This window comes from Triticum aestivum, chromosome 3B, assembly GCF_018294505.1.
Source record: "Triticum aestivum cultivar Chinese Spring chromosome 3B, IWGSC CS RefSeq v2.1, whole genome shotgun sequence".
In the NCBI taxonomy this organism is placed as follows: Eukaryota; Viridiplantae; Streptophyta; class Magnoliopsida; order Poales; family Poaceae; genus Triticum; species Triticum aestivum.
The window spans coordinates 256,910,065-256,930,132 of record NC_057801.1 but is presented as its reverse complement, the minus strand read 5'-3'; the positions used below and the strand labels follow the sequence as shown (position 1 = coordinate 256,930,132).

The 20,068-nt window shown below is 46.1% G+C and overlaps 2 protein-coding genes across 2 annotated transcripts; one reads left to right on the top strand and one right to left on the bottom strand.

Annotated features, from left to right (window-relative positions):
- Positions 1-8,373: 8,373 nt before the first annotated feature.
- Positions 8,374-16,095, top strand: LOC123069604 (uncharacterized). The gene is made up of 7 exons (XM_044492490.1): positions 8,374-8,733; positions 9,158-9,300; positions 9,967-10,238; positions 10,518-10,672; positions 10,787-11,049; positions 15,125-15,187; positions 15,538-16,095. Exons 1-7 carry the CDS (start codon positions 8,457-8,459, stop codon positions 15,793-15,795), a joined length of 1,431 nt encoding a protein of 476 aa, XP_044348425.1. The 5' UTR covers positions 8,374-8,456; the 3' UTR covers positions 15,796-16,095.
- Positions 16,096-16,257: 162 nt separating this feature from the next.
- LOC123069606 (TLC domain-containing protein 5) lies at positions 16,258-19,750 on the bottom strand. Its single transcript, XM_044492491.1, has 5 exons — positions 19,328-19,750; positions 17,099-17,239; positions 16,854-16,973; positions 16,653-16,748; positions 16,258-16,550 (listed from the first exon to the last, which is right to left on the bottom strand). Exons 1-5 carry the CDS (start codon positions 19,550-19,552, stop codon positions 16,437-16,439), a joined length of 696 nt encoding a protein of 231 aa, XP_044348426.1. The 5' UTR covers positions 19,553-19,750; the 3' UTR covers positions 16,258-16,436.
- Positions 19,751-20,068: the final 318 nt, after the last annotated feature.

Below are 20,068 nucleotides of genomic sequence, written 5' to 3'. Positions count from 1 at the left end.
GAGTAGTTTACCTCAGACCTACGAGTCCATAGCTAGTAGCTAGATGGCTTCTTCTCTCTCTTCGATTCTCAATACCATGTTCTCCTCGATGTTCTTGGAGATCTATTCGATGTAATACTCTTTTGCGGTGTGTTTGCCAAGATCCGATGAATTGTGGATTTATGATCAGATTATCTATGAATATTATTTGAGTCTTCTCTGAATTCTTATATGCATGATTTGATATCTTTGCAAGTATCTTCGAATTATCGGTTTAGTTTGGCCTACTGGATTGGTTTTTCTTGCAATGGGAGAAGTGCTTAGCTTTGGGTTCAATCTTGCGGTGTCCTTTCCCAGTGACAGTAGGGGCAGCAAGGCATGTATTGTATTGTTGCCATAGAGGATAAAAAGATGGGGGTTTCATCATATTGCTTGAGTTAATTCCTCTACATCATGTCATCTTACTTAATGCGTTACTCCGTTCTTTATTAACTTAATACTCTAGATGCATGCTGGATAGCGGTCGATGTGTGGAGTAATAGTAGTAGATGCAGAATCGTTTCGGTCTACTTGACACGAACGTGATGCCTATATTCATGATCATTGCCTTAGATGTCATCATAATTATGCGCTCTTCTATCAATTGCTCGGCAGTAATTTGTTCACCCACCGTAATATTTACTATCTTGAGAGAAGCCACTAGCGAAACCTATGGCCCATGGGCCTATTTTGCATCATATTAGTTTCCCATCAACTTGCCAATTTCTGTCGCCGTTTCTTTACTTTGCAATCTTTACGTTCCAATCTATAAACCAAAAATACCAAAAATATTTACTTTACCATTTATATATCTCTATCATATCTCACTTTTGCAAATAACCGCGAAGGGATTGACAACCCCTTACCGCGTTGGTGCAAGTTTGTTGATTGTTTGTGCAGGTATTCGGTGACTTGTGCGTAGTCTCCTACTGGATTGATACCTTGGTTCTCAAACTGAGGGAAATATTTACTCTACTTTGCTACATCACCCTTTCCTCTTTAAGGGAAAAACCAACGCAAGCTTAAGAGGTAGCAGGAAGAATTTTTAGCGCCGTTGCCGGGGAGATCTACGCCAAGTCAAGACATACCAAGTACCCATCATAAACTCTCATCTCTTGCATCATTATTCGCCATTTGCCTCTCGTTTTCCTCTCCCCCATTTCTAAAAGATTTTCTAAAAGATTTGCCTTTTCTTCGCCCTTCTTCCGTTTGATCTTTTGTTTGCTTGTGTTACCATGTGCTTTATTTTTGCTTGCATCTTCGCTTGCTAAAAGTTTATTGATCCCCATCCACTTGCTAATCTTTTTAAGAGATCCAATTATGATGAACCAATTTCTAGTGATTTGAGTGCACTAGATTATCTTTATGAGGTTTTGCTTGAAATCCGTGAATCCGAAATTTTTGATGAAGTGCTTTATGAAGTGATCACGATAGATCTTTGAATAAAAAGCATTACTGCAATGATGTTATTATAAATTCCATTAAGGTTAATTGTGATAATGATATGCAAAACCCTAAGCTTGGGGATGCTAGTATTGCTATGTATATTACTTGTTGCAATGATCATGATTGGGGTGATTCTTCTTATGATCTTGCAAATTTATTTAAGCCCTATGATGAATATGAGATTGATAATAATGTTTGCAATAATGTTGAAAGTGGGTTTGGAAGAGTGTCAACTTTAGATCCCACATATTTGGAGAATGTTCGATCTTATGATTTTTTTGATAAAAGTGGGTTTGGAGAGGTCATGACTTTAGTTAATGATAGTCCCACTATTTTGGAAGAGTGTCAACTTTGCATGCATGTGGTTCGTGTTGAGAATATGTTTTGTGATAGATATTTTGTTGAATTTTCTTATGATCCTACATGTAATTATTATGAGAGAGGAAAATATGGTCGTAGAAATTTTCATGTTACTAAATTACCTCTCTTCATGTTGAGATTGCTATCGTCTCTTTCTTCTTCTTTGCATATGCTAGTTTTTGCTTGCCTTGATAATTTGTTTGCTTATAAGATGCCTATGCATAGGAAGTATGTTAGACTTATATTTGTTTGTCACGTGCTATATGCTGCTCTCTTTGTGCTTCACTTCTTGTCTTTCATGTGAGCATCATTAAAATTATCAATGCCTAGCTAAGGGCGTTAAACAATAGCGCTTGTTGGGAGGCAACCCAATTTTATTTTTTGTTCTTTACTTTTTGTTCCTGTTTAGTAATAAATAATTCATCTAGCCTCTGTTTAGATGTGGTTTTATATTTTAATTAGTGTTTGTGCCAAGTTAAACCTTTAGGATAGTTTACGGTGATAGTTGTGTTGATCCTGCTAAAAATCAGAAACTTTTGCACCCAGGAAAATAATTTTCATAATTCAAAAAAAGTGATTTTGATATGATTCTTTTTGATCTGGATTGGTACACAAATTTCTCAGGTTTTCCTAATTTTTCAGAATATTTGGGGTTATACAAGTATTCGAGAGTTACAGATTGCTACAAACTGTTCTGTTTTTCACAGATTCTATTTTTTGCGTGTTGTTTGCTTATTTTGATGAATCTATGGGTAGTATCGGGGGGTATGAACCATGGAAAAGTTGGAATACAGTAGATATTACACCAATATAAATAAATAATGAATTTGCAATAGTACCTTAAAGTGGTGATTTATTTTCTTATACTAACGGAGCTCATGAGATTTTCTGTTGAGTTTTGTGTTGTGAAGTTTTCAAGTTTTGGGTAAGGATTTGATGGACTATGTAATAAGGAGTGGCAAGAGCCTAAGCTTGGGGATGCTCAAGGCACCCCAAGGTAATATTCAAGGACAACCAAAAGCCTAAGCTTGGGGATGCCCCAGAAGTCATCCCCTCTTTTGTCTTCGTCTATCGGTAACTCTACTTGAGGCTATATTTTTATTCAACACATGATATGTGTTTTGCTTGGAGCGTCTTGTATTATTTGAGTCTTTGCCTTTTAGTTTACTACAATCATCCTTGCCGTACACACCTTTTGAGAGAGACACGCTTGAATCGTGATTTATTAGAATACTCTATGTGCTTCACTTATATCTTCTGAGCTAAAAAATATTGCTCTAGTACTTCACTTATATCTTTTTAGAGCACGGCGGTGGCTTTATTTTATAGAAATTGATGAACTCCCATGCTTCACTTATATTATTTTGAGCGTCTTTTAGAACAGCATGGTAATTTGCTTTGGTTATAAAATTAGTCCTAATATATATGGCAGGCATCCAAGATGGTTATAATAAAAACCTTCATATAAAGTGCATTGAATACTATGAAAAGTTTGATTCTTTATGATTGTTTTGAGATATGAAGATGCTGATAGTAGAGCCATGCTAGTGAGTAGTTGTGAATTTGAGAGATACTTGTGTTAAAGTTTGTGATTCCCGTAGCATGCACGTATGGTGAACCGTTATGTGATGAAGTCGAAGCATGATTTATTTTTTGATTATCTTCCTTATGAGTGGTGGTCGGGGACGAGCGATGGTCTTTTACTACCAATCTATCCCCCTAGGAGCATGCGTGTAGTACTTCGTTTCGATAACTAATAGATTTTTGCAATAAGTATGTGAGTTCTTTATGACTAATGTTGAGTCCATGGATTATACGCACTCTCACCCTTCCACCATTGCTAGCCTCTCTTGTGTCGCGCAACTTTCGCCGGTACCATACACCCACCATATACCTTCCTCAAAACATCCACCATACCTACCTATTATGACATTTCCATAGCCATTCCGAGATATATTGCCATGCAACTTTCCACCGTTTCGTTTATTATGACACACTTCATCATTGCTATATTGCTTTGCATGATCATGTAACTGACATTGTATTTGTGGCAAAGCCACCTTTCATAATTCTTTCATACATGTCACTCTTAATTCATTGTACATCCCAGTACACCGCTGGAGGCATTTACATAGAGTCAGATTTTGTTCTAAGCATTGAGTTGTAACTTTCAAGTTGTAAGTAAATAAAAGTGTGATGATCTTCATTATTAGAGCATTGTCCCATATGAGGAAAGGATGATGGAGGCTATGATTCCCCCACAAGTCGGGATGAGACTCCGGACAAAAAAATAAAAAATATAAAAAGAGAGAAAAAAGGGAAAGGGAAAGAAAAAAAGAAAAAAAAAAGAAAAGAAAAAAATGAGAAAAAAAGAGAGAAGAGGCAATGTTACTATCCTTTTTCCACATTTGTGCTTCAAAGTAGCACCATGATCTTCATAATAGAGAGTCTCCTATTTGTCACTTTCATATACTAGTGGGAATTTTTCATTATAGAACTTGGCTTGTATATTCCAATGATGGGCTTCCTCAAATTGCCCTAGGTCTTCTCGAGCAAGCAAGTTGGATGCACACCCACTTAGTTTCTTATTTGAGCTTTCATACACTTATAGCTCTAGTGCATCCGTTGCATGGCAATCCCTAGTCACTCACATTGATATCTATTGATGGGAATCTCCATAGCCCGTTGATATGCCTAGTTAATGTGAGACTATCTTCCTCCTTTTTGTCTTCTTCACAACCACCATATTCTCTTCCACCATACTGCTATATCCATGGCTCACTCTCATGTATTGCGTGAAGGTTGAAAAATTTGAGAACATCAAAAGTATGAAACAATTGATTGGTTTGTCATCGGGGGTGTGCATGATTTAAATATTTTGTGTGATGAAGATAGAGCATAGCCAGACTATATGATTCTGTAGGGATAGCTTTTTTTGGCCATGTTATTTTGAGAAGACATGATTGCTTTATTAGTATGCTTGAAGTATTATTGTTTTTATGTCAATATTAAACTTTTGTTTTGAATCTTTTGGGTTTGAACATTCATGCCACAATAAAGAGAATTACATGGATAAACATGTTAGGTAGCATTCCACATCAAAAATCCTGTTTTTATCATTTACCTACTCGAGGACGAGCAGGAATTAAGCTTGGGGATGCTTGATACGTCTCCAACGTATCTATAATTTTCTATTGTTCCACGCTATTATATTATCTGTTTTGGATGTTTAATATGCATTTATATGCTATTTTATATTATTTTTGGGACTAACCTATTAACCGAGGGCCTAGTGTCAGTTTCTTTTTTTTGTGCCTGTTTTAGAGTTTCGCAGAAAAGGATACCAAACAGAATGAAACTTTCGCGATGATCTTTCTTGGACCAGAAGCAAGCCAGTAGACTTGGAGATGAAGTCAAAGACGCAACGAGGTGTCCACGAGGGTGGAGGGCGTGCCCCCCACCTCGTGGGGTCTCCTGACCTAGCTCCTTCGCCTATATATACTCTTATACCCCCAAAACATCAAGGGGAGCCATGAAAACACTTTTCCACCGCCGCAACCTTTTGTACCCATGAGATCCCATCTAGGGGCCTGTTCCGGCGTCCTGTCGGAGGGGGATTCGATCACGGAGGGCTTCTATATCAACACCATTACCCTTCCGATGAAGCGTGGGTAGTTTACCTCAGACCTACGGTCCATAGCTAGTAGCTAGATGGCTTCTTCTCTCTCTTTGATTCTCAATACCATGTTCTCCTCGATGTTCTTGGAGATCTATTCGATGTAATACTCTTTTGCAGTGTGTTTGCCGAGATCCGATAAATTGTGGATTTATGATCAGATTATCTATGAATATTATTTGAGTCTTCTCTGAATTCTTATATGCATGATTTGATATCTTTGCAAGTCTCTTCGAATTATCGGTTTAGTTTGGCCTACTAGATTGGTTTTTCTTGCAATGAGAGAAGTGCTTAGTTTTGGGTTAAGTCTTGTGGTGTCCTTTCCCAGTGATAGTAGGGGCAGCAAGGCACGTATTGTATTGTTGCCATCGAGAATAAAAAGATGGGGTTTTCATCATATTGCTTGAGTTAATTCCTCTACATCATGTCATCTTACTTAATGCGTTACTCCGTTCTTTATGAACTTAATACTCTAGATGCATGCTGGATAGCGGTCGATGTGTGGAGTAATAGTAGTAGATGCAGAACCGTTTCAATCTACTTGACACGGACGTGATGCCTATATTCATGATCATTGCCTTAGATGTCATCATAATGATGTGCTCTTCTATAAATTGCTCGGCAGTAATTTGTTCACCCACTGTAATATTTACTATCTTGAGAGAAGCCACTAGTGAAACCTATGGCCCTGGGTCTATTTTACATCATCTTAGTTTCCTGTCAACTTGCCAATTTCTGTCGCCGTTTCTTTACTTTGCAATCTTTACTTTCCAATCTATAAACCAAAAAAACCAAAATAATTTACTTTACCGTTTATCTATCTCTATCAGATCTCACTTTTGCAAATAACCGTGAAGGGATTGACAACCCCTTACCGTGTTGGGTGCAAGTTTGTTGATTGTTTGTGCAGATACATACCTTGGTTCTCAAACTGAGGGAAATACTTATTCTACTTTGCTGCATCACCCTTTCCTCTTCAAGGGAAAAACCAACACAAGCTCAAGAGGTAGCAGGACGCCTCTCGTCCACGACAGAACTTGGGTCCCTCCACCAGCAAAAGAGTCATCCGAGTCGTCCGGCAGACCGCTCTGCCCGCTCCCATCTGAGCTAGCCGGCTGACGCCAGTTCTCCAGCGGGGTGAAATCACGCATGCACCCAATTTTTATCAAGGTGGGGTACTCCAAAAGGCGGCTGCAAGCCTGGCACGTAATGTCCTCCGGCGGCTCGGGAATCCAAATCCGCTTCTGCACTAGAACGAGATCCGGGCCACGACACCATGCCCGGAGCTTGAACACCGATAAATCTTCACGGCTAGCGGTCTCCGGGGCAAGGCTGACGATGTCACACGAGGCACCCAGGATCTTGGCCGCCGTCTTGCACTCCCAGGCATGCGACGGGATGCCCTCGATCATGATGTCCACCAGAACCTGCATGACCCTCGCCGAGGCTTGAGCTTGACGCAGCCAAGGCCGAAGAAACAACTTGAAACCAGAGTGCTCAATGGAATCAACACAAGTAGTGAAGTTGCGTAGCTCCGGCGTGGCGAAGACCACTAGGAAATCCTTAGGGTGGTATCGGTGGACGGAGAACTTGTGCCGCGGAATGCCCAGCTGCACCGAAATTGCTTCCCGCTGCCTCCACGCGGGACACCGGCGGCCGCGCCCCACCAACATAGACCACCGCGGCAAGCCACAGCCTGGCCTCCATGTCATCCATGGTTGGGGAGCGACGAAGGACACAGATGTCTCCGCCCTCCACCGGCACCGTCAGCTGTTCGGGCATAGGGCTGATCGTAGGGACACCCGACAATGATCATGCCGGCGGAGCCGACACCGCATCCTGTCTAGGAACCAACGAAATCCGCCCCATGAGCCTGGCTGACGAGTGCTCCAGGGCCGACCTGGCCACCTTGTCAATGGCCGCCTAACGAAGCTCTTCCACGGGGACAGGGCTGCGAGGCCTCTTGCATTGGCCCAGCGAGTGACCCTCCATATTGCAGCGGATGCACAGTGGCGGGAAAGCGCTGTCTTGCTTGTGGTGCCCATCCCGAAAGCAGTTGAAGCATGGGGGTCTGTCACGCTCCGACTAGGAGGCCAACGGCGGCCGCGGCGCACCACGGGCTGCCTCAGACCGCCGCAACACCTTGCGCCGACACCAGCGAGCCTTGTGAGACGGCCCTGGCTTGCGCCAGCTAGCCTCCGGCTGGCCGCCCATCGACGCACCTCCACATCCCTGGTCCGGGCCGAGGCCGATGCACTCGAAGACAACTGGACTACCAGCGAGCCAGACAGCCCCAGGCCAGAGACCACCAGATGCAAGCGGGGTTACGCCAAGGAAACGAACTCCGGGCTCGCGGATTTGGCCGCCATGGGGAGGAGGGAACCGGGGACCTAGGAGGGGAGGAAAGAAAGGAGGGTGGGCGAGGCGGGGAGCTGAGGGCGCCGGACCGGAGAGGCCGACAACGGAGATGGGGTGGACGCCGGGGCCGGAGCGGCCGACGGCGGGAGGAGAGGAGGGTGGACGCCGGGGCCAGAGTGGCCGACGGCGGAACGCTTGACGCATGACGCGGGGGCCGATGGCAGTAGTCGCTGTCTACCAGGTTCACACGTCAGTGGCTGCTTGAGACGATCAGGTGGGAGATGACCACTCGTGGAGCTCCTAGCCAACAGGGGTTGTGGACAATATTGCGAGAAGATTTTTTTAGGGGTCGAGGACAATATTGCGAGAAGATTTTTTGAGTGAGCTTGCCAGCAACAAGAATATTATATATTTAAATTTTGTCCTGTTATTGCACATTATTATTCTGTTGTTGCACAAAAAGTGCGATGTCAAAACGTTTGGATGCCCGGCAAAAATACCACTACACCAGAATCCCAATTTCTCAAAATACCGATCGCCAAATCAAGACCGTTCGTTCAATCTAATCTCGCCGCCGCCCCGTTCTCTCCTGGCGGCGATGGCGAAACCTCCTCCATCCGCGGCTGCGTCGGCCGCCGGCGGCCGCGGCCCTGCCCACCACCGGACCCGCCTCCTCCTCCTGCTCCTCGTCGCCGTGGCCGCCTCCGCCTTCACCGCCGGCTATGTCCTCCGCGGCGGCCCTGTCGGCCCATGCGATACCCGAGGGGATCCTGTAGACGTCGCTACCGCCCAAGCTGGCGATGCTGCCTCGAGCCCCCTCGGGTTCATGAAGTCCAAGCTCGTGCTGCTTGTCTCCCACGAACTCTCCCTCTCCGGTAACTAATCGCGGTGTGCTTCACTTTTCCCTTGCGTGCTGGTTTGAGCAAACGCTGTACCATGATACCATCGCGAGATATGTACATGAATTTAGTTCACTGCGGTGCCCCAGCGATTCGGGATACTAGGAATTATGTATATTCCGAGGTAATAAACAGAGAAATTAAGATAGGTTGGTGAAATGTTTGCTTGGAATGTTCAGGCTAACTCAAGATCCCTGAAAAAAAAAAACATCACAGACTATAAACGAATGTTGCTGAATATTTCACTCTGGTGTAGTTGCTCATAAGTTTGAAGAGTGGGGCCTTCGAGTCTTTTATGAGATTTGCTGCATTTCATCGGCAGAGATCTCTAAATTGGTGTGGTATTGCCATTATTTTGTTTATAAACCAGTTTTATTGGAGATACTTCTGTTTTGTGCAGGTGGACCGTTATTACTGATGGAGCTGGCATTTCTTCTGCGGCAGGTTGGTTGTCAAGTGGTGTGGATAACAAACCAGCGACCCGAAGGAACAAATGATGTTTCATATAGCTTGGAGCATAAGATGTTGAACCATGGAGTGCAGGTATGGTCCGAGTCCCGCATTTGTTTTCACAAATCACACCTTACCGTCGCAAACTTCGGATGTTTTGTACATTCGACGATGTCCAGGTCTTCAGGAAGCAATATCGCAATGTATTGTAAAATATATAAATGTGTTAAATATGAACATAATTCTTGTGATGAGTTTACATGTATTACTTTTATATGACCAAGAAATGTTTGAAAAAATATCACTGGTTAAAGATGAAAGGTTTGTATGTGCCTGTTCCACTGTCGCAGTTTTTACATGGATATTGCCTTTTTTAGCAAAGCTCGTCTCACCTCTCATCTCTGTCACGTCTATGTTTCACATGATCAAAAGTTCATGTTTCATCTTGTTTGGCATGATAGTAGTGAATTTCTATATCAAAAAGTGTCGTGGAATAAATTATTGTTGAAGCACCACACCCGAGGTTGTAGAAAAAAGCATATCCAAAATATGAAAGTGATGAAGTTCATGTTTCATCTTATTCGGCGTGATTGTACTAAACTGCTATTTCGAAGTGTCATGGAATAAGTCATAGTTGAAGGCAATAAAGCATGTCCAAATTAAGAACTTAATCTACTGTAATGCAATATTTTACTTATGCTAGGGAACTAATTTATAATTTTAGAGGAAGTCACATCGACTTACATGGTCGCTTCACAGGTTTTACCTGCTAGGGGACAGGAGGCAATTGAGACTGCTCTTAAGGCTGACCTGGTTATCTTGAACACCGCTGTTGCTGGCAAGTGGCTCGATGCTGTTCTAAAAGATAATGTTCCTCAAGTCCTTCCGAAGATTTTGTGGTGGATCCATGAAATGCGAGGACATTACTTTAAGCTTGAGTATGTGAAACATCTTCCTTTGGTTGCTGGAGCCATGATCGATTCTCATATAACAGTTGAATATTGGAAGACCAGGACTCATGACCGTCTAAAGTATGTGCAGCTTTCTTCTGTGTACATTACATTATGAGTACCATGCTACCATTTGTGCTGTTGGACTCTTGCGTTTGATGTGAATTACTAGTCCAGTGGATATTTATCTCTCTGGCCCTTGTGTATGTGGTGACTTAGTTCCAAATTTTACTATCTAAAATGTTTTTCTTGTGCTATATGCCTATGTATGAGCTTTTACTCCACAATGGAATATTGTAGACAATGATCATTTTGTTGCTTTCAGCTTCTTTATTCCTACTAATGTTCTTGCGCATAAAGTATACAGATGCCACAAACTTATGCTGTTCACCTCGGGAATAGTAAAGAGTTAACAGAAGTTGCCGAAGATAATGTCGCAAGAAGAGTCCTACGTGAACATATACGCGAGTCCCTTGGAGTTAGGAGTGAAGATCTCCTATTTGCTATAATAAACAGTATGTTTTGTTTGCCAAAGTCATACTTCCAAACTATATATTTGTTGGACCAATCATTCTCTCCGATTTATGCTCTTATATGCTATTGTCCTTGATAAATATCTTGCAATCCAGGTGTTTCACGGGGAAAAGGACAAGACTTATTTCTTCAAGCATTTCATCAGAGCCTGCAACTCATCCAACATCAGAAGTTAAAAGTGCCTAAAGTGCATGCTGTAGTTGTCGGAAGTGATATGAGTGCTCAGACGAAGTTTGAGACACAGTTACGTGAATTTGTGGCGAAGAATGGGATCCATGACCGTGTTCACTTTGCAAACAAGACGTTGGCAGTGGCACCTTATTTGGCTGCAATTGATGTGCTTGTCCAGAACTCTCAGGTGAGTCATAGTATGGATATATTTTTCTCTTCTGTCCCCATTTCAATGGTATGCTACGATGGAACTGTATGCACTATGTATGTTTGCAACGTTGTTTGCATCTTTCCCACTTGGGCAGAGCGTTCAAATACCTCTCATAAGCATTTATTTTAATCTGGGAACAACAAACTCTTATAGGTTGACTCCATCCATGCTAATTTTTTAGGGTCCGGGGATCAGTCAATGAGGTTCTTTAATCTAGTCCATCCACATTATTTGTGTGGACAATATTTATGCAACCTATGTTTATTCTCGTAGCATGCTTACGTTGCTTTGCCAGTTTTTACATAGAAAAGTTGCATTACCCAGGGTCCACGCACATAGTGCAAAGAAATGTCATTGGACATCCCTTATGTGAGAGTATCATTTAAACAAACTTCTCCTTTATTTTTTCTTTAAAGTTGTTCTGTAATAGCCTTGCTTGTAGGCATAGCTTACCATCTATCAGTGTTAGTAGTCAAACCTATCAGTAATGTTGACCCATGTTGGTTATTAGTTTATTACTTATTATGCTGCTAAGAATGTGTACGTGGTTTTGCGAGTTTCACTCTCTACCTATCAATGAAATTGTACACAATCTTGTGTATTCGTGAAAATAATAATTAAATGGTTGTCACTTCCAGGGCACTAGTACTTATGTTACAGTAGAGAAAACATTACATTCAATATGGCTATAGTTGAGAAAGATTTGTTCATGAGTGAAAGCTTTTCCACACTTGAGTGTTAACATTTTCCATGATAGCGTTCTGTTAATCCAATAAATTGATGATTTGGTAGACTGATTTTCACTAGAGCTCACTCTGCTTGTCGAAACATTCCATTTATTCTAGAATACTCCCTCTGTCCTCAAATAGATGGCGTATAAGTTCAGTCAAAAAGTGAATTCTCTCTAAGTTTGACCAAATATATAGAAGAAAATATCAACAACTATAGTATTGAGTAAATAGATTATGAAAATAGATCTAATGATGGATATATTGATATTGATTTGGAATTGTTTATCTTCACATTTTTCTATATATACATGGTCAAACATATGAAGCATTGACTTTTTGACTGAAATTATATGCCATCTATTTAGGGACGGAGGTAGTAATACATTTCCACAACTCTAACCAGAAACTGACACACGCCACCTCATATCAGAGTGCATCATTTTTCAGCATGCTGGGTACAATGAGGATTGCTAAATGTAGTTGTTATGACCGGCATATTAGGGGCTTAGCCTAGTGGGCTGTGGCCCGAGTTATCTTATCGTTATTAGGGGCTTAGCCCAATTATCTTATTGTTATTAGGGTCGTTTGCTTAGGAGTCAAGTAAACCTCTCTATATAAGGAGAGGAGATGTATCAATCTAATCAAGCAAGAAGCAATCAGTATTTGCTCGGCTTCCCTTAGGGAGCCGGGAGACCTAACCCTAGTCGCCTCTTGCGCCGCTGCCGCCTCTTCTCCACCACGCAAGGACGGCGCCCAGCCGCCGTCCGCCGCGCCCTCGACCTCGTCTTCCTCCATCTTTTCCCTACAATCTCCGCCCTAGAACCGGCAGAACCCTAGCTCCTAACACCTTGGTATCAGGTAGCTCAGTTCCGATCATGTCTTCGCCGCCGCCAATCCCATCGCTTCCGCTGCCGACCGTCACCACCGCGCCGCTGGCCTTCTCCATCGCGCCTCTGCTCTCCCTGTCCGCGCCACTGGTCGCATCCTCCGGCGCCGCCATCTACTCGCCGGCGGAGATGACCGCGGTCCTCAACGACCTCGTCACCGCCGTCCAGGGCATACGCCTCTAGCTAGCCGGGCCCTACGGGTAGCCGCCGCCCTTGCAGCCGACCGCCGCGATCGGGCCAGCCGCCCTGCCCTGGTACGCGGCCACCACGGCGCCGATCGGGCCTCTACACCACCACTGGCCGCAGTGGCCGGCACCGGCGATCGCAACGCCCCCGACACCTCCAGGGTCTGGGTAGGCGCCGCCCTTGCAGCCGACCGCCGCGACCGGGCCAGCCGCCCTACCCTGGTACGTGGCCACCACGGCGCCGATCGGGCCTCTACACCACCACTGGCCCGGTCAGCCGCCGCCCGCCGTCGCCCCCCACTGGCCGCAGTGGCCGGCACCGGCGATCGCAGCGCCCCCGACGCCTCCAGGGTCCGGGCAGCCGCAGCCCCAGCTGCCGGCCCCACCGCCGCTCACTACCGCGCCTCAATGGCCACAGTGGCCGACCCCGGCCCTCGCTGCGCCACCCACTCCACCCGGGTCTGTACCACCGCAGCTGCCGGCCCCGTCCCCGCCCAGCACGGGGCCCGGGTCACCCATGCAGGGAGGCGTGCCGATTCAGCAACTGCGGTTCCCACCCTCGCCGTCCCAGCTTCCGGCCTGGTTGGCCGGGACGTCACCGCCGCCAGTCTACACCATGGCTGCAGACCAGCAGGCGCCCTCCCTGCCGTACGACGGGCCCTCCGACTCTGCGGGTTTCCACGCTGGCTTCGACGGGCCACCGCTTTCCTGCGGACCACCTGTGCACACCGGACTAATGCCATCCTCTTCGCTGCTCCATACCGCCGAGCCGTACACTCACGGCGGTCATGCTCAGACACCGCCGCGCTTCGCCAAGCTCGCCTTCGCCACCTACGACGGCGCCGAGGACCCCCTCAACTGGCTCAGGCAGTGCGAGCAGTTCTTCTGGGGGCAACGGACGCTCGCGTCGGACTGCACTTGGCTCGCCTCTTATCACCTCCGCGGTGCCGCACAGACGTGGTACTACGCCCTCGAGCAGGACGAGGGCGGCATGCCCCCATGGGAGCGTTTTCGCGAGTTCTGCCTCCATCAATTCGGACTGCCGATACGTGGGAGCCGGCTGGCGGAGTTGGGCCGCCTTCCCTTCACCTCTATGGTGCAGGACTACACCGACCGCTTTCAGGCCCTGGCGTGCCACGCGTCCGGCGTGACGGCTCACCAGCGGACTGAACTCTTCATCAGCGGTCTGCCAGATCATATCCGTGTGGACTTCGAGCTGCAGGGACCCCAGGACCTCCAGACGGCCATGTACTACGCCCGTGCGTTCGAGCGCCGCGCGGTGGCCATCCAGCAGGCATCACCGTCCCGGGCCGTCGGGCCGCCACCCTGGCAAGATGTTCCCGCGCATGGTCGGCTTGCTCAGGCTTTCGTGGCACCCCTTGCCGCGACCGCGGATTGCCCGTTCCGCCGGCTCACCTCGGCCGAGCTACTCGAGCGTTGCCAGCAAGGGTTGTGCTTCAACTGGGACGAGACCTACATGCCCGGCCACGTCTGCCCCCGACTCTTCTACCTGGAGGCTGCAGACTACATTGAGGAGGACGCCGTTGCCACCGGGCTCGGCGACCTGGCCGCCCCAGCTGTCGCGGAGGTGTTTGACGCTGGTTGATCACCTCGAGGAGTTCAGCAAGCGCTTCCCCGCCTTACAGCTCGAGGACGAGCTGTTTGTGCAGGCGGGGAGAAGTGTTATGACCGGCATATTAGGGGCTTAGCCCAGTGGGCTGTGGCTCGAGTTATCTTATCGTTATTAGGGGCTTAGCCCAATTATCTTATTGTTATTAGAGTCGTTTGCTTAGGAGTCAAGTAAACCTCTCTATATAAGGAGAGGAGATGTATCAATCTAATCAAGCAAGAAACAATCAGTATTTGCTCGGCTTCCCTTAGGGAGCCGGGAGACCTAACCCTAGCCGCCTCTTGCGCCGCTGCCGCCTCTTCTCCACCACGCAAGGACGGCGCCCAGCCGCCGTCCGCCGCGCCCTCGATCTCGTCTTCCTCCATCTTTTCCCTACAATCTCCGCCCTAGAACCGGCAGAACCCTAGCTCCTAACAGTAGTTTGTTTGTTTGTTTGCTTGCTTGCTTCTCTACTTTAACCACTTTGTTTAGTTACTTTAGGGTATATCAGCGGGACAGGGCAAAAGTCTGTTGATTTTGTCTGATTTCTTTCTAAGATCTATACAGCTAGTATGAAAAAGGTTATTCGTAAGACATGTTTCTGCTGAACACAATCAGTAATATGTTCTTTATGCACAGGCCCGTGGAGAATGTTTTGGAAGGATAACGATAGAAGCAATGGCGTTCAAGTTGCCAGTGCTGGTAATATTCTCCTCTCTACTACTCCCTCTGTTCACAAATACTCCCTCCGTCCCGAATTAGTTGTCTTAGATTTGTCTAGATACGGATGCATGTGCACATGTGAGTTATGCCATCAGTCTATCCGCCAGGCAATCAGCCTTTACTGCAATGGCTGGAACATGGGCCAGTATTTCTCTGAATCTAGAGTTATTGTCGACAGTCACGAGGCTGGATTTACTGTGCGAAATTCAAGTTCCTGCACCTCTTGGGTCCCCTCCATCCACTGTTTCTTAGCCTGCATTTTCTGTACCGTGCTTGATGCTTCCATAAGCCAATTCATTGACTCAGTTTTAATGGCACTGCAATATCAGGGCACGGCTGCCGGCGGGACCACCGAAATCGTCTTGGATGGTTCAACTGGCCTTCTGCACCCTGCTGGAAAGGAGGGCGTCACGCCTCTCGCCAATAACATTGTAAGGCTTGCAAGTCATGCTGAGCAGAGGGCCTCCATGGGCAACAATGGCTATGCCAGGGTGAAGGAGAGGTTCATGGAGCACCACATGGCCGAGCGCATCGCCACAGTGTTGAAGGAAGTTCTTCACAAGTCTCGGCAGCATTCTCATTCCTGAGCTTCATCTTGGTGTGTACCATAGCATCGTTGATTCCTCGCGCTAACATGTAGATCCAGATTTTTAACAAGACCGGGTCGAGGTGAACTGTAAATTACAACCACTATCCCCTTTGTTGTTTCACTTCATGGGTTTGTTGTTTTCTGTCTTTTGTGTGGCTATTGTTTGTCAGCCTTGATGAGCTTATCAACATGAATGATCCCATGTAGAATGTGTAAGCATAGAAGCTATACTAGTATCTGAAATTCTCTCAGCTGGAAATTGCCATGTGTTTCTGAAGAAATTGCCACATTCCCACAACGTGCTTTGCCATAAAAATGCAAATGCCATGTCTCCCAGTGAACGTTCGCGGGCTATTTCGACCCTCACTTCATGGGTTTGTTGTTTTCTGCTGCCTATTGTTTGAAAGCCTTGATGAGCTTATTAGCATGAATGATCACTCATAGTAGAATTGTAAGCATGGGAGTGAAACAGTTCATGCACATTAATTAATGAAACTGAAATTGCTACTAGAATAGAATACATGCATCTCTTGCTTGGGACATCCTTTGCCCATCAGACAATTACTTAAGAATTAATGTGCTACGCGTACATGATCTGCATTTTTAACGATGATTGCGCAAACACAGGTTATCGCATCATCACTTGCTGGCGGCTTTGGACGCCAGCCTCTTCTTCCCAATCTTGTGCCTAACCATCCTGAGGATCCTCAGGAACCAGTAGGCGCTTACCAGCAGCAAGCTCGTCGCCATCGCCTTGAGAAAATTAGTAGCAGAAATAAGTACATACTGCTACACATGACATCAAGACGCAGAAACGGTGAATGGTTGGGCCTGGTTGGAAGGTTATATTCATACCTTGATGAGGATGGGATTGTCAGCCGTGACAGTGCGGTAGGTGACGTACGTCCCGCAAACCATCCGTGCCACCGAGAAGGTCACCGCGAACAGGATCTACGTACCCATGCATGGGCCAGAAAGCAGTACGTAATTACTTCACCGCCAGAGAGGCAGAGGGAGGGGGAGCAGGATCATGAGGTACTGTATATCTATACGTACGTCGACGAGGAGGTTGAGGTCCGTGTCCTTGACGCCGATCTCCTTGAGCATCTCCCTGAGGTGCAGCAGCGGGCTGGAGATCTCCGTGACGATCAGGCACGCCACCAGCTCCGTCCCACACTGCACGCCACGTAGGCCGGCCAAGATCAACCGCTCCGTTCATCAGATTAGCCACCCACCGACATACACACCGAATGCAAGGCTAGAAGATAGAGAAGAAGAAGAAGAAATACTCAAGGTGGTACCCTCTGGTAGGCGAGGCCGGCGGCGAGGCCGACGATGCTGATGAGGTGGTGCAGGGCGTTGTCCAGCCGCGCGTCGCCGCTCAGGTGGCAGCACGCCCCGTCGTAGATCATGTACGACAGCGTCACCGCCAGCGCCCTCATCTGACAATTACCGCAGTTATTAATCGATTAAGCACTAATCACTAGTAGAAGAATTCTACTCCCTCCGTTTCTAAATATAAGTTTTTTTAAAGATTTCACTACGGACTACATACGAAGCAAAATGGATGAATCTATACTTTAAATATGTCTATATACATCTGTATGTAGTTTGTATTGAAATCCTAGAAAGACTTATTTTTGGGAACAGAGGGAGTACGAAACTTTTACTCGAGTGTTCTGTTCGCTGGACGGAGTACGTATACGGTCGTGGTTATAACTGTACCGCATGTGCATGGGCTAGCTGTAACGCGGGGAGGAGCACTGTTTACATCTATTTTAGCATAGTTTTTTTTCTTCTAAAACCCTCTTATGTTGCCAACGTAGGTGATGTTTGCGAACATTTTGATTATAGTTTTAGTTGTTTGAGGGTGGCCCTTTTTTAGAACAACATACGGTTTAATTTCTGTGACGAAGAAAATTTTGAGCAAACACGAGCATAAATTACCATGACTAAAACTGTCAGACGTTCGTTTCCCATCCCCTTTCCAGCAAACATCAGCCAGATAGCATTACCTTTTTTATTTGTCTGCACGTACTTCATGACTGACTACACGTTCAAATTTCAGTGGATAGAGTAATTAAGTCTGACATATGCATGGCATTTACTCTGTGAATTAACTTCTGCATGCAGATGCAGTGCACGGTCCTGACCTTGTCCTTGTGTCTTTGGATTTTGGAGAGTGACCTTCTATACGTGTGGACAGGACGTAATTAAGCGTCTAGTACACACAACGTAAAAACTAAAATAGATACTATAATGCACAATGTAAACCGAAACGAATGGACGACATGCCCTAGAAGTATGCACAATGAGTGATACAGATTTCACCAAATGGTGGGCCTAATATTTAGATATACTCCTTATATGAGTACTAAACGATAAATATATTTATTTTTCTTTCATGATATGCTTCAAAGGAATTCTTTTCATGATAGGGTGTCCGAAGGATATTAGGGCATCACCGACACCGTTTTCTATAATTCCCGCAAACATCTGGACCGACTTATGATTCTCGCAAATGACCGATTCCTCTATCACGCGTATGTGAACCGATAGAGTCATCTTTCTCCGACGTGCTACTGACACCATCTTTAAAATATGTGAATATTTGCAGCTCTGGCGGCCGCTTAGCCGCCTCTAGGATCGCGACGTCATCAACACCCTCATTGCCGACCTTCGTTCGATGGCCTTCCGCTTGGCGCCCCCGCTCCCACCGCCACCCACGGAGCCCGACTAGATGCTTTGCCGCACCCCGCGTGTGCGTGTTTTTTATATTTTTAAGGGCTTATTGAGCTGTGCCCTCAGCATTAATCCTTTTTTGACTACTTGTTGTGCTAGACCTCTGTATATGCGTGTGTGTTGATGAACCTTGTTGGATGTTTGGCTTGGACAGTTGCTTTATCTATAAAGCAGGGCGAAAGCCTTTTTCGGTAACCGATAGAGAGTCCGATTTAGGATACGGCATTGGAGATGCCCTATGACCTAGCTAGATCCGATCTGAAAAATTCATGACGACATAACTTTTTCCCAGAACATAAATGCACACCGTAAACTTGTGTACATTTTCCATCGATTCTGGGCCCAAAAACATTGCGTCACAATTAAAAAAAAACATTGCGTCACTTTCGAATGAGAAAGTGTTTAGGTTAATGAAACGAGAGAGAGCGCGCGCGCTACTTTCAACTAGATTTTTCCCTTCTCCATTGTTATTGACTTAGTCGTCGAAGTAGTAGTATATCTCTGTGGCGTCTAACGGTTTGTGCTGTTGCTAAACATCGAAGTTTCCTTTGAGTTTAAATTTATACTACACCACAGACATCGCTAAGCCGTCAATATTCTCAGCCCGACCAACATTTTTTTGACTAAGCGGCGTATTGAGCTTAACAAATCACACACACACACACACACACACACACACACACACATATATATATACATATATATGTCGGACGAGTGGGAGGACGGCGCTAACTACCAGCAACAGAATTAGTTAAGCAGGTAGCTAATAATGCGCGTGGCGTGCGTACCTGGCGCGGCGAGGAGGGTGAGGCGACGGGGGAGACGGGGGAGGCCCAGTCCTGCACGGAGAGGCAGCCGAGGGCGACGCCGGTGACGGCGTGCATGGTGGAGACCGCGCGGTTGCAGAAATCGTAGGAGCGCTTGGGGAGCAACGACCGCAGCAGCAGGAACGCCGTCGACCAGAACACCACCCCGGACGCCACCAGGCTCGCCACGCCGCCGTAGTCCTCCATATGGCGGCGGCGACTAGTCTCTCCTACTAGCGCGCGCAAAGCAAGGGGATCCGGGTATAAACTAAGTAGAGGTATGGCCGCCAGCCGAGTAGGTAGTCCGCGACGGGGAGATGAGATATAGTGCTGCTAGGTGTAGGAGGGTGGGAGGCAGGGGGGAAGAGAGGGCGCAGCCAGCACGAGGTTGGCCATGTGCAGCAGTAGGCGGAATATTGGTGTGCCGCCTCATTATTAACCATTATGGAGGTTTCAAGAGGATGGTTGGGAAATTAATGGGGGATCCATCCAGTTCCAGGCCGCAGTGACTTGGTCCTTTCTGAAACAGTAGGAGTAGGGACTACTACTAATAATTTCTAAAAGTAATTAGTAATAGTAGGTCCTAAAAGAATAGTACTGAGGTCCTTTTTGAAAAAAGTAGGAGTAAGTACCAGACTTGTCTGCCTTTGGACGCTTGCTGCCCTAGAGAGAATCTTGCAAAACCTCATGCGGGTCGGCTGATTAATAAATTTACAAATAGGG

Excerpts from the sequence above, each read along its gene's own strand:
- LOC123069604 (XM_044492490.1), top strand. The coding sequence starts at position 8,457 with ATGGCGAAACCTCCTCCATCCGCGGCTGCGTCGGCCGCCGGCGGCCGC. Across the intron at positions 9,301-9,966 it reads TGTTGAACCATGGAGTGCAG|GTTTTACCTGCTAGGGGACA; the intron begins GTATGGTCCGAG and ends GTCGCTTCACAG. Across the intron at positions 11,050-15,124 it reads TGCTTGTCCAGAACTCTCAG|GCCCGTGGAGAATGTTTTGG; the intron begins GTGAGTCATAGT and ends CTTTATGCACAG.
- LOC123069606 (XM_044492491.1), bottom strand. The coding sequence starts at position 19,552 with ATGGAGGACTACGGCGGCGTGGCGAGCCTGGTGGCGTCCGGGGTGGTG. Across the intron at positions 17,240-19,327 it reads CACCCTCCTCGCCGCGCCAG|ATGAGGGCGCTGGCGGTGAC; the intron begins GTACGCACGCCA and ends GGTAATTGTCAG. Across the intron at positions 16,749-16,853 it reads ACCTCAACCTCCTCGTCGAC|ATCCTGTTCGCGGTGACCTT; the intron begins GTACGTATAGAT and ends ATGGGTACGTAG.